The sequence below is a fragment of the Kogia breviceps genome, chromosome 1 (assembly GCF_026419965.1).
Source record: "Kogia breviceps isolate mKogBre1 chromosome 1, mKogBre1 haplotype 1, whole genome shotgun sequence".
NCBI classification, from domain to species: domain Eukaryota; kingdom Metazoa; phylum Chordata; class Mammalia; order Artiodactyla; family Physeteridae; genus Kogia; species Kogia breviceps.
The window spans coordinates 46,228,085-46,242,534 of NC_081310.1; the positions used below are offsets into that span (position 1 = coordinate 46,228,085).

At 45.3% G+C, this 14,450-nt stretch overlaps 1 protein-coding gene across 2 annotated transcripts in view; it reads right to left on the reverse strand.

Annotated features, from left to right (window-relative positions):
- Positions 1 to 14,450, reverse strand: part of PAPPA2 (pappalysin 2) — a 328,458-nt gene that overhangs the window by 35,403 nt on the left and 278,605 nt on the right. For both annotated transcript variants that reach the window (XM_067031083.1, XM_059051959.2), the window contains exon 21: positions 1,092 to 1,190. In XM_067031083.1, coding sequence (XP_066887184.1) covers positions 1,092 to 1,190 — 99 coding nt within the window. The remainder of the gene's footprint in view (positions 1 to 1,091; positions 1,191 to 14,450) is intronic.

A 14,450-nucleotide genomic window follows, 5' to 3' on the forward strand; every position in this document is an offset into this window, starting at 1 on the left:
TTGGCATGATGTCTGACCTGCAATCCAAGCTCTTGATCTGTTTCTCATGGTTTGGGATTTGCTGGTTTTTAGAGCAAAAGAGGGCCAAATTGAACAGTGATACAATAAGTCCCTGAGCTCTCTGCACTAAATAAGTTAATTCATGTCAGTGGTGAGAACAATGCCTGGCACAGAGTGAGCCATCAGTAAATATTAGCCATTAGTAGGAGTATTCAGGTCTGTGTCGAGGTAATCATGCAGATGTGACTTAACTGTGGAGACACACACAAGGAAGGAAGCATTCTTGTGTATTTCTGATTCATCAAATCGGCCAACTAGCATCAGTTATCTTTGGAGCTCTTGGCTTTTCAACCATATTATTCCAAATTTTCAGCCTATTCAATTTTATAGGCTTAGCTTGAGCATATCTTCTATTTTAATAGAGTCCAGAGCAACAGGGTAAAAGGCATCAAGAAAAGGACTGAGCAAGAGGGAAGAGATATGGGAACATATGTATATGTATAACTGATTCAGTTTGTTGTAAAGGAAAAACTAACACACTATTGTAAAACAATTATACTCCAATAAAGATGTTAAAAAAAAAAAAAGAAAAGAAAAGGACTGCCGCTCAGGATACAGCAGGGGGAACGCTCCAGGTAGCTTGTGGTGGCTGCTCAACATACACCTGCAATATGCTTGTAATACACTTTATAGGATTATACATTTCACTGTGAAGTTTAATAATAAGTGGCTACCACTTCATGGATAATCCTGCCTCTCCAAGGAGTGGAAGCCATTATTCCCTACCTACAGAAACTTTTTCTGGACAATGTTAAGCAGGTGGGAGTCTTTGAGTAGCAGAAGCATGGCTTTTCTCTAGCAGTTACAGGACTGACAATGAGAGACTAGTGTTTTCTAACAACCTATCCTAAAATGACTATCCTTAATCCTGTCACTGTAGAAGCTCCAACGTTTGTTCATTATCATTCCCTCTTCTCGACGGTTGAAGAAAAGCAAATTACGACGCACCACGAAGGAGAGCCAGCCAAAGCTCCTGCCTCTATTTCTGGAGCTGCTACCCTCTCCTCCCACTCCCGGGCGCCCTCACTTACCTTCTTGGAGGAGAGTGTGGAAGAGCAGCAGTCTCCCCCATCATAGTGGCAGTAGGCCCGGTTGTTGATGGTATCACACCAACCGTCTGCTTGGAAAGGCTGGTAAGGAGGTAGCAAGTCAGGGTCTAAGTACAACTTCGCTCTGCTTCACCCTATTCTCCCACTTATCCCACCCCCAACGTAACCCATGGAACTCGAGACATTATTATGGGAGAGCACCAAAGGGGCAGGGTAAAAATGGACCTAATATTCTCAAGAAGTTGAAAAGTTGCAAGATAAGACCATTGGATTGAAGGAATTGTCAAATTTCACAACCAATATCTGCTCCTGGCCTACTCTAGGGACCAGGATGGTTCATTTAATTCCTTGATCAACTTTTTCACCTTCTCATAATAGTAGGTCTTTACATCATTAGGTAGGTTACAAAATATTTGCACACATGCTAACTCTGTCGATCATCAGGAAAACCTGTGCATCAGGCAGGGTTGGCTTTTTAAAGTCCCATTGTATCAGTGAGGAAATGGGGATAAATAGAGATGACAAAAATTACTCCAGGTCACACAGCAAGGTCAAGCAGAGTTGAGGATTAGAAGTCATGTATCTTGATTTTTTGCTGCTTCTCACAGATTAAGGACCATAACCTCCATCTCTTCTGGTTCTTGTACTTAGAGACCCCAATAGTCCTGGGTTGCTATAGACTCAAATGATGTTTGTGCAGAATGCAGTGGTCCTAGGGTTTGGGACACCAGTGCTGGAACACAAATCATCCCCCATGTACAGCTACTTCGTGCACAGCAGGTAGACACAGGGTTAGAGCAGAGGAAGCCAAACGGTTTCCATCTACTCCTGTTACTGCTGCAAGTTAACAGGAACCAAAATGGGAAAGGGGCCCAGGCCAAACCAGAGTTAGTGGAGTGTTTCACCCCAAAAGGGAATGTATGGTAAGGACAGCAACGAGCGGTTAAAAAAAAATAGCTCAGCAGCCCAACGCACTGTTTCTCTAGAACCACTCTCAGAGGGAAACGGTGTCCCACGGCATCCTGGAGGGTGCACCAGCCCAGGCAGCCCACCTACTCAATCATATTAGCTGCTCCCCATCCTGAGTGGATACCCAATTGCGAAGCCTCAGGAAGCATCTCGTAGTCAAGCTCTTTCAGCCACAGGACAGTCAGTAGACTCTTGAGTCCTGAGGCCACCTTCCAGTTCACATATTCAAATCACTTTCTCTTCCCCCACCCTCCTTAAATGTCAAATAGAAGGACTGTTCCCTATTTCACTCTGCTTTGATGAGATAGATCACTAAAGCAAAAAAAATGGCCATTAAGGGACTTCCCTGGTGGCGCAGTAGTTAAGGATCCGCCTGCCAATGCAGGGGACACGGGTTCGAGCCCTGGTCTGGGAAGATCCCACATGCCGCGGAGCAACTAAGCCCGTGCGCCACAACTACTGAGCCTGTGCTCTAGAGCCCATGAGCCACAACTACCGAGCCCATGTGCCTAGAAGCCCGTGAGCCTAGAACCTGTGCTCCGCAACAAAAGAAACCATCGCAATGAGAAGCCCGTGCACCGCAACGAAGAGTAGACCCCGCTTGCCGCAACTAGAGAAAGCCCACGCACAGCAACGAAGACCCAACGCAGCCAAAAATAAATAAATAAATACAAATTTTTTTAATGGCCATTAAATAATTTTCAGCAATTGAGTTATATCAGAATGAGCTCATCCACGTTATTTCTTCAATGTTTTGATTTATTCTATGGGGTCCTGAGGTCACTTGAACATCATTCCAGATGTATACCAGTTTGCAAACCTCTGAGAAGCTGCTACTTGTGGGGTGGAACTCAACAGCTGTCAGACAGCTGCACAGCAATGTCAGTTGAGAGCAGGAAGTGAAAATGAATTCTGTTCTCAACACACGCCTCACTGGGATAAAAGACAAAGATTTGAGATGAGCACTTGTCTTTAACCCTAGAGCCAGTTACTCTGGCTCTGGAGAACTTGGAATAACTATATAATCATAACTTGAATCTACAATTGCAGCCAAATAGGAGTCAAAATACAACTAGCTGCATCCTTAACACTTATAGATGCCCTTGGGTTCTCCTGGGAGGACCAGATACATCCACTGAGATTTCCCCCAGAATTTTCTTTTTCCAGTGTTTGGAGTATATTTTCCTCATCTAACTCTGCATCTGTTACTTTTCCTCCAACCCTGACTGACTCATTGGCAAAACTGAATCTGTTTCTTCTTTCTTTTTCATGTAATCGTCTATAAAAATCCAAAGAGCACCCAAAATACTTCTCCTACATATAAAAGTATGGTCTTCAATATGGAGGATTAAAGGGAGATCTAAAGAAGATCTTCCTTTTCATAAAAACAACTTAGACATTTGAATGGATTAATAAAAGATCCTGGGAATCTTTCTTTCCAACCTCTTCCCCAAGGAGTGCTTCTCATCTCGAGTATTAGGGAAGATATGTTGAAAAGATCAGAAATTGTCTAGGTGACCTTCTCTAGAGCTCACTAGACTTCGATGGCTATAGCCTGGACATGATTTCTAGAATGTTCTTACAGGGTCATCTGGGAAGAGAAGGGAATTTATAAAAAGGAGCATAAATACAGAGAAAAGGTTGGAAAGACACAAGTATATAATTTACTATATACCTATTAGAATTAATTGCTCCTCCCCTAACATGCCAAAAATAACTACTCCACCCTAAACAAACAGAGTCTCCTATGGCAACATGTGCCTGGAAGCTTGACAGCTTGAGTCCAAAGTTACAATGGAAAAAATAGGAAGGGAAAAATGACTAATCGATCCAAAGTTTTTAAAGTATCTGAAGACTGGACTAGATTGGGGGACACAAATCTCAATAATTGAAAGGTGTCAGACTTGGGACATCACTCCTCCCCACAGGAAACTTCCCCAAGGAATGGTACAAGTCTTGGCTTCTTTGCACAATGTGTCCATAGGTGAATTTTTCACTACCCATACGTGCACCTCATTTTCCTGTAACATCAGAAAATGAAGTGTTCCAAATAAGTGAATTTTTCAAGTACCTAAAGCTTATTTCTTTAAGAGCCACTTTTTAATTTTCATTTTAACTGTTTTCACAAAAGAAAAACACCTGTATAAAATGCCTGTTTCCTGTGCTATGCGGCTGCTTCCCACTAGCTATCTATTTTACGTTTGGTAGTGTCTATATGTCCATGCCACTCTCTCACTTTAGCACAGGGAGATCAGCTCGGTGGTTTGTGACCACCTAGAGGGGTGGGAGAGGGAGGGTGGGAGGGAGGGAGACGCAAGAGGGAGGGGATATGGGGATATATGTATAAGTATAGCTGATTCACTTTGTTATACAGCAGAAACTAACACACCATCGTAAAGCAATTATACTCCAGTAAAGATGTTTAAAAAAATTCCTGTTTCCCTGACTTTTAATAACTTATAGAATACAAAGTCATTAACATGAATATTTTTCCTTATAAGGAGGCTCTTTGCATTGGGCTATTTACCCCTTTACTAAATGAGCCTCCTTCAACACACACACACACACACACACACACACACACACACACACACACACACACACACACACACACACATACACACACACCCTCATGGGTCAAGCTTTGTAGAATGATACCTAAAGTGAATACTTAAATCTGAGAGAGAGGCTGGGTTGCTCTTCTTATGATGTATGAGCTTGATGATACCTATTTTAGTTGTTATAGGAAGGCTTTTCTTGCCAACTGGCTATGTTCCAGGCAGTTGAGGTGGCCATGTGAATGGAAGTGTGTAAGTGATGAAATTACAAAGAGGAAAGGCTGTCAGTCTATCCTATCCATATGACTTTACTTCTCAGAAGTAAAATAATTTCTCCTTCATGTTATATTATCTGGTGATATTTTCTGTTTAACTTGTTCTGGGGAGTAGGGTATAGGAATGGTAGCTGTGTCTGTTGCCTGTGGATGTAGTTATTCATTCAATCACTCAACATTTATTCCTCATCTATTTGTACCGGGCATTGGTATGAGGGTACAGAGAGAAATAAAACATGGCTCCAGTCCTCAAGAGAACCCCCCACTTGCAATTATAGCTTATGATGACGAGTGCTAGCATACAGATGCAGATAGAAGTACCTAGTACAGATTTGGGGTGGGTGGGGACTCGGAAAGGACGACATGAGCTTTCAGGGGCTGGCTTTGCTACATCTAGCCCACATGAAAAAGAGTTTAGCACTGGATGATTCAGAGGGGTAGAGGGGCCTGAGAAAACTGTGCAAGTGAAAGAAGAGGGTAAAAATAGAGAGGCAGGCTGTCCCAGACTGCTGATCACAGAGCCCACTGTCAGGAAGAGTTCCATAAACTTTGACTGATTGGCTGATAGTACCTCTATTATGTGAATTAGATTAAGAACATTTTTCTTCTACAGCTTGCAAGAGAACCCATGAGCACACTGATGTTCTAGAAAGGTTAGTTTGGGCTTTAGACCTTCTGCTCTACTAACATAAAGATTGAGATATCAGCCCAAAGTGATTATATCCCTATAGGTACAGCATGGGACAGAAGCCGGATAAGTAATCTTGAGGAGTGTGTTAAAACAGAAGACGCTAATCACATTTTTGTATAATGCCTAACACTATTTTCTTTCTCCTACAACATTTCCCATCAAAACCTTCTCGTTATGTGAATGACAAATCAGACCCACACCCATTTCTTCATATTGATTAGGCTACATCAGGCCAAAAGAAGCCATCTTCCAAGGCAGCCGTGGTGCCACACCCAGTGAAGTCCATGCAGCAGATGGAAGTTCTCTGGCTCTCCAATGAATGGTGACCTCCAGCCTGGTTCTTTTCAGCCCTTGGATCTGCCCATGTGTCTATTGCTTCACCTGCGAATCTCAGGGGCAAAATTCAGAGGTCTTTGAGGCCCCTCAGGGACTCTTGATGACCAGAACATTAGTTGCTTTCTTTTTTTTTTTTTTAAGGACCATAGATGCATAAAATTCAAAGGCTGGATGGATTCTTGAATACTATTTCGTACAAAACTCTCATTTTACAAATGATGAAATGGCCCATTAAGACAGTGAAATGTCTTGTTTGCAAGGCTAGTTTTAACAATCCTGGGAACATGGCCCAAATTTCTTTTTTTTTTTTTTTTTTTTTTTTTTTCGATACGCGGGCCTCTCACTGCTGTGGCCTCTCCCGTTGCGGAGCACAGGCTCCGGACGCGCAGGCTCAGTGGCCATGGCTCACAGGCCCAGCTGCTCTGCCGCATGTGGGATCTTCCCGGACTGGGGCACGAACCCGTGTCCCCTGCATCGGCAGGCGGATTCTCAACCACTGCGCCACCAGGGAAGCCCAGGCCCAAATTTCTTGATTCTTGATGTTCTTTCTGCTAAACCATGCTACCACTATCTGACTATGTCATTAACCTTTTAATTTATTGGGAATATGCAGAGTAACAAATTCCTTTGGCATCTCTATAAAAAGGGCTTAGGTGCAAGAACATTAATAATGAAGTGAACCCAGCGATCCAATGTAGAAACAGAGAAAGGGTCATATGTATCATCTCAATTCCGCTAGATCCCCCACAACTTCCCTTCTGTTTCTCTCAGTTGCAGGTTAAAAGTTTACCCAATAAGCTACCTGGTACTGGGCTTCCCTGGTGGCGCTGTGGTTGAGAGTCCGCCCGCCGATGCAGGGGACACGGGTTCGTGCCCCGGTCCGGGAAGATCCCACATGCCGCGGAGCGGCTGGGCCCGTGAGCCATGGCTGCTGCGCCTGCGCGTCCGGAGCCTGTGCTCCGCGACGGGAGAGTCCCGTGTACCGCAAAAAAAGTAAAATAAGCTACCTGGTACTATAGCTCCTTCTGATCTTGGGGCTCGGTTGGCCCATATTTTCCTAGAGGCTGATTTTGCCAGGAGGAAGCAGCACTGTGCTCCCATCCCATCAGCAGATGCCTGCAACCCAGAAACATTTATTTCTGGGCCCTAGAATGCTAAAGCCAGGCACTTTCTGCTCATTGCAGTCATCTGAGGAAAAGAGGAAATGGAGTTGTTCCACTCCTCCCGTGTTCACCCCTTGGGGTGGGAGGGTGCCAGTGATCTCACATATGTGGGTTTGCAACAGTCTTCTTGGAAAATAAAATTAAAATCGACAGATACCCTGAGATAGGTTGTGCAGGAAGAATTTCTTAAATACAAGCTCCTCTGGAAAATCTCATCTGGCTTCCTAGACCCAGAGAGTTCTCCTTGCCTGTGTACTATGGTATGTTTTATCCATATATGCATCATAGGACTTAACATTCAGAATGTATTATCAAGGGCTCAGAGTCTAATCCCCTTCAGTCCCAGCTACTAATTCAGTGCCTGATGCACAGGAGGTTCTCAAGAAATAAATAACTATGATGGTGGCTAAATACATTTTTTTTTAGCATACTTTATAACCAGATCCCTCCTTTTCATCAGTCCTCTCCTACTAGATGCAGAGTATTGGTATACATTTATTTCTCAGTGGGAAGAAACAGTAGAACACACCATCTAAAGTTCTCCTATTAACAAGCTAAAAATGTTGAATAAATTTATCAATATCATCTCAGTTCTACAGGTGGTATAATAAGAAAAGAATGGAAATTGCCAGGGGCCAACAGCAAAAAGAAGCTGAAAACCAGAGCAGAAAGAAGACAACAGTGAAACTGTGGCTGTCCTAGGAATGTTTGCAAACACTATCTGTAATCAAGTTGTTGGGTTTTAACAGCTGATCGGGAATCGGGGCCCAGGTCTTGGGGCTTTGCAAGATGGAGATCTTTTAAGTGACTCTGTTAGAATTTTAATAAGATAAAATGTGAGGACTGATACGGAATGACATATGGAATGGTGATGCTGCACAGGTAGCTTGGCTCACTTGGAACTAAGAGATTTTCTCTTGCCTACCAGCCCTGAAGTCTCCATGGTTCAATCCAGGCCTTGGCAAAGTCACTAGTCACTAAGATATTAAAGACATGCTGGGTTACCAGCTAACAGCTGAGACTGCGAAGAGTACCTCCTTGAAGGCCAAGAGTCTACTCTTCAAACAATAGATAAGCAAGACATAATGGAAAGGAAAGCAATGAAGATACACATTCTGTTGGATGGGTAGAGCGAAAGAGCCCCGTTTGGTGGCCCCTAGAGAGGGGTCAGTACTCAGGTCTGCTCTTGTGGTCTATTGTACTTTACTGGTCCATGTGACATCATGTAGCTTCTGAACAATTTTCACAGAGAAAAAAACCTTTATAAAATCCCGTTTCCCTGCCTTTTAATAACTTATAGAATACAAAGTCATTAACATGAATATTTTTCCTTTTTACTTATAAGGAGGCTCTTTGCATTGGGCTATTTACCCCTTTACTAAATGAGCCTCCTTCAACACACACACACACACACACACACACACACACCCTCATGGGTCAAGCTTTGTAGAATAATACCTAAAGTGAATACCTAACTCTGAGAGAGAGGCTGGGCTGCTCTTCTTATGATGGGTTGCTCTTCTTACCCTCAGAAAAGGAAGAGCAAATGGGGACCTTTACAGGGTTGGAAAGAGAAGACTGATTATCACCAGCTTATCTCTATCTGACACCAAAACCAAAGCATAGTCTTAGAATAGTAATAGCCATCTAGTGCAAAAAGGAATCTCTTCTGAGAGAAACAGAATGCATTGAGAACGGAAAAAGAAAAGCAAACAGAATAAGGTCAAATGACTTCTTTCACCTGTAATAATTTTATCTGCAGCAAGGTACCCAAAGCTTAGCAGCTCCTGCACGGGAAGACGCTCAAGGCTGTACAGTATGGTGATTCAGAGTATGAGGTATGGTGTGAGATAAACCTATGCCCAGGTCTCAGCTCTGCTCCTTACCAGCTATTAGAGCCTGAGCGAGTTACTGTGCTTTAAGCTGCAGTATCCTCATTCGTAAAGTAGGAATAACACCTATTCAGAGGGTTGCCGTCAAGAAAAAAATGAGTGCATGGAGGTGAAATACTTAGCCCAGTACCTGGCCCACAGTAAGTACTCAATGAATCCTAGTTTTATGAAGGCGGCAGGAACGTATGATTGCTTTGTGCCAGTGTGGGTGGGTGTCTGAATTCCTTCCAGAGAGACTCTGGTCAAAAAGATGTCAAGGGCTTCCCTGGTGGCGCAGTGGTTGGGAGTCCGCCTGCCGATGCAGGGGACACGGGTTCGTGCCCTGGTCCGGGAGGATCCCACATGCCGCGGAGCACCTAAGCCCGTGAGCCGTGGCCGCTGGGCCTGCGCGTCCGGAGCCTGTGCTCTGCGGCGGGGGAGGCCGCGGCAGTGAGAGGCCCGCATACCGCAAAAAAAAAAAAAAAAGATGTCAAGATTCTGCCACCCGTACTTTAGAGTCAAAGCATGGACGCTCTCACCCCTGAGAGCCTCCTGTTCCCTTCACTCTCACCATAAATGCACCCATCTGAGTCATGGAGGAGAGTCGGGTGGCAAGGGAAATGGGTCTGGGACTTATAAAAATAGAGTGGGAAAGGCCTGTCTGGCTTCTGGAAACCAGGGCTCTCCTCCAAACCATAGTGGTGACTCAGGTGTCTTAGCCTCTGAAAAACCCCAAACGGTCACAGACACCTCTTCCCTGTGTGCACCACAGGAAAACAGGAAGGTGAGAAGACTCTCTGTGACTTACTTTCCAGCCAAAAATTACCTCCTAGCAGCTCCTTCCATGTAGCTGCAAAAAAAGACCCGGCGGCGCAGGCTCCCCACCTCACTTACCAACACACACAACCAGCTTCCCCACGTGGCCCCTCCTCTTGGCCCCAATCGGCCCTGGTGCTTCTTCTTATCCACCCCCGGGGGAGGGGGGGGGGTGTTAGGGCCCCGATGGTGAATTGGGGGCACCAGGGTATTCAGGTAGAGTCTGCACTTATCTGTGCCAGAAAAACATGGGCTCCAAGGCAGAGCGCTGCTTCTCACGAGAGACATGAGAAGAGAACATCTCCCCCACGGTTCTTGTCTCACTCTCTCAGGGGGCTTAACAAAACGACCAAGCTCTCCTGCAAGTTTGTGATCTGTCCCTTGGTTGAGAAATGTTACTGTATAGAACCACTGCTGCTGATGGGACAGTGTCCTGTGCTGTGGGCCCTTTTCTCCCTCCACCTTCTACCAAAACTGTCTGAGGCTGTGAGCGCACCCTGTGCTCCACTCTCTGCCACCACCTTAACTCCTTCCTCAAATCCCCATAATCGCTCACAAGGTCACTGCCTGCCCCTCGGCATCAACCCCCAGCTCCATGTCCTAAACGAAATGCCTCCAAACCTTTTCTCTCCTCCTCCATCGGTCTCACTCCCGTCTCTCATGCTCTCCCTTTTCTCTGGAGCAGCTGATCCTGCACAGTCAGCTAGTCCAGATTGGATGCCAGTGACTTCCAGTCCTTTGCTCTTAAATTGGGATTTCATGGCAGCTCCACCCTCCTCCTTCTTGAACCACACAGCAAGGCTTCTCAAGACACGGCAGCAGTCCTCCACGTGACCTAATGGCTGTGCTGGGGCTCCCAGTGGGAGCTGATGATGACACGCCCTCAGAACCCATTTGTGTCTCCATCGCAAGGCTGGCGGACCCGTTAATTCTCATGATTTTGTTTGTCTTGTTTTCACTTTGGGGGAATTTCCTGCCTTGGTTCCAGATAATTGGAGCCAGCCTACTGTGGTTCAAGGTCAGAGGTAGAAACGTTGAACACAAGAGGTCTGAACTGTGCAACGCCTACGGGGCAGAGACACTTCCGGTTTGTCTCCTTTTCCACTCCTGTTTCCTTCCATCAGCAGTAAGGCCCCTACATCAGCACAACAGCTAACACACCACACTAGCTGCTTCGTGAATAGCTGGTGAGTGAGACACGTGCCGAATCGACTTTGTAAGCTAAGAAGGCAGAATAGTTTTTGCTTTCTACTTCCTCTGGACTTTCCTCCAAGATAAGGTACCTTTCCTTTGCCTGGCTCCCCTAGCCTCCCCAGATGGCTGTTCTCACTATCAATGACTCTCTCTAAAACGTCACCTGAGATAGCTCGGCACGGCCTTCCAGGGAGAGGTTCACTAACCGCAGACTCTCACGGAACCAGACTGCAAAAGCGTCAGAAGAAGGAAGCTGAGAGCAGAATGTCGGCCGCTGCAGGTGCCTTGCTGAGCAGGTGGGACCTCCCCCTGGCCTCCAGGCACCTCTGGAGGTGGTCCCTCACCCATGCCTCCTCTCTGGGCCTCTGCCAGCACCAGACCCCTTATGATCAGGACATGGAGCCGTACAGGCTCTGGTCAAGAGCTCACAAAGCTCTGGGAGGCGAAGGACGTGAAAGAGCGAGGAAACATGCAGAAGTCAGAGGCGGAGGACCTGCAGCTGGGAGACGGGGACGGGAGAGCACGGGAGTCCTGGGAGAAGGCCCAGGGCGGACGCTTGGGGTCCTGCTCTGACTTCGAGCGCTCCCCTCCGCCATCCATTCTCCGGGCTCCTCGGCCAGCCTGCAGTTCACGGGAGGTTGAAGCAGGCCTGAGCTGATGGTGGGAATGTTACACGGCCGCACCCGACACGCGTGCTGGCGCCGGGTGCCCCCACCACACGCACTCTCATGCCAGGCAGCTCGGCATTGCTTGCTCCCCGAGCCCGCCCGTGGAAGAGGACGGGGGATGCAGACTGTGGGAGGAAATGACAATATTCATTGTTTGGATTAAATATTTTTCTTGGCCCTCCTGGTGTTTGCTGAGCGTCTTTTGCCTTTTCCTTCCCATTCTCTCTCATCCCTTCCCTCCGCCCTCTGCACACCGAGAGAAACTTCAAGGAGAAGGCAGAAACTCCTAGGGTGGGAAGACCTGTTTAAGGAAATCAATCAAAGTAGTTGACAAAGGCTTTTGCCATTCTGATACCACACCCAGCTCTTCACTGGGGTGTTTCACTTTGGGGTAAATCTAAACCTATTAATACATTGCTTTGAATTTTTGTAAGTCTTCATGGGATATAACTCACAGCACTTGTTTTCTCTCTCATTCTCTCCTTCTTTCACATATATGTAATAGGTGTGTATATATACGTACATACATGTATACGCATAAATATGATGCATAAATGATATATACGTACTGTTCGTATATAAGATAAACGTATATATAATATTTATAATACAGATATATAACATTAAAATATGTGTTTATATTTTATACACAGAAACAGACACGTACATCCATATACAATTTCTCTAGAAGCTCCAGGCATAAGCAGTGCCTCTAATGGTAAAAATAACTTTACAAACTAGAAACCATCGTATAGAAACAGGATACTACTTTTATTTTATATATGGCATTTTCTGTGTATCAGGCACTGTGCTATAAGGTTTGTACTCATGATCTTATTGAACCCTCACAACAACCCATTTTACAGATGAAAAAATCCAAGGATCAGAGCTGTTCAGGAATCTGTCTCTAGAAAAGATGTGGAGCCACCGTCTGACACCAGGGCCTGTGCTATAACCATCCTGACATGCTCACACTGCCTCTAGCATTATTCGCCATATAATAATGATATGCCTCACTTCACTTCTCAGAACTGCACACCTGGTCCAATCTCTACCATAACTATGGGCATGAAGTAGCCACTTTCTGGATGGAAGGTCAGTGTCACAGAAGTCCATGAGAAATATACCATCTAGGATATTTAACTTCAAAACATATACTATGAGCCAGGCATGGGGCTAATTGCTGGAATCCTAGGATATCTGTTTCATACATACTTAATGTGTCTCCTATGAACAAGGCATGACAAAACATTTGCCTTAAAGAAGCTTTGGTGGCGTCAGCCTTAAATAAGGCAGAATCTGAACAGCATCTGAGGCAATAAGAAAAGAAAATCACAGGCCAATGGAGGATCGACTGCCAAAGTAATTAATGGCACCAGTAAGAGCTACAGAAGTTCAGAACAGGAAAGGGGCTGGGGCATTTCAGAAAGGCTTAATGGAGTAAATGGGATTAGACTTAATCTTTGAGGATGGATAGGATTTGGTCAGAGAAGTAGGGAGAAACATCCCAGCAGGAGGGCAAATATAAACCAAGATTTCAAATGGAAAAAGAAAAGATATATCTGTGGTTTTCTGCCTTGAGTATTAATGGCCTAAGTTTGGAATTAGGTCAAAATCTCCATCTAGAGGAATCTAGTCCTCATCCGTGAAGACAATATAGGGAGCGGTGGAAATCTGGGAGGTTTTTTTTTGGTGTTTATTTATCTATTTTGGGGGCAGAAGAAGAACATGGTAAAAGTTGTGCTTCAAAGGTTGGATCTGGGGACAGTGTGGGGAATGTTCAGGAGACCACTGGGGGGCTCCAGAGTAGGCAGAAGTTGACCTCAAGCAGATAGGAACTGAGAAGAACAGAATTGGGGGTCCTAATATGGAATAGGAAAAAGCAGAAGGGAGGGGTCTTGTGAAGGACTTCTCAGGACTTGGCAAATGGCCATATTTAGGTAGAAGACCAATGGAGATGAAGGTTTATCTGTGACATTTTACTCAAATCATGCTAAGCTTTTCTCAGAAAATTAGCTCGTTGAGAACATAGCTAGAAAGACTCCTCACTAAACATAAGGACTGAGTCACAGGACATAGAACGTGATCCATCAGCAAACCCTATTCTCCTTCACAGTGAGAAGATCTACACATTTTCTTTTTCCATCTAAACAAAGCCCTAGAGGGTCTCTCCTGCCCGATTTCTGCTAGGCTTTCCCCATAACTTAGACATGACTATTTTATCACCCTCAGTAACATCCAGGTCCAGCTGAGTTGAGGAATGGCAGGAGGGAGGTGGCATGTTTATTCGAGAATATTTTCTTGCCAATAGTCTTGTTTCTTTTAGCCCTGGTCTAATTTTTAGTTCCTGTGTCTACGAGCTGCTCAGTCTGTGTGACTGGCTGATTACTGTGGTTCTCATCCTTAACCTATCACGCCATCCTGGGTTGTCAGCCTGGCTGTTCTATTCCCTGTTAATTGGTCCATCCATCCAGTCGCACTTTCACCCATATGGAACCTATTCTCTGTGCAAGTGTCTTGTTTACATTCCCTTTATCTACGGGACGCGGTCTGTGTATCTTATTCACTCAACCACTGATCAGCTGCATCTGTTTCACAACATGTTCTCCAGTCTCACTTCCTTGGTCTCTGATCCTTTGCTAAAGCAGTGTTTCTGGGTCCGCCTCCTCTTCCTCTGGACGAAAGCTTGCAAAGCCCAGGGAGAAGTCCTAACAGGTGACCAGCACCCCACGTTCGTCTCTCAACTGACTTCCCTAAAGTCCTGCATTTCTAGTTTGTGTGTTCTCTATTTGTTTATTCA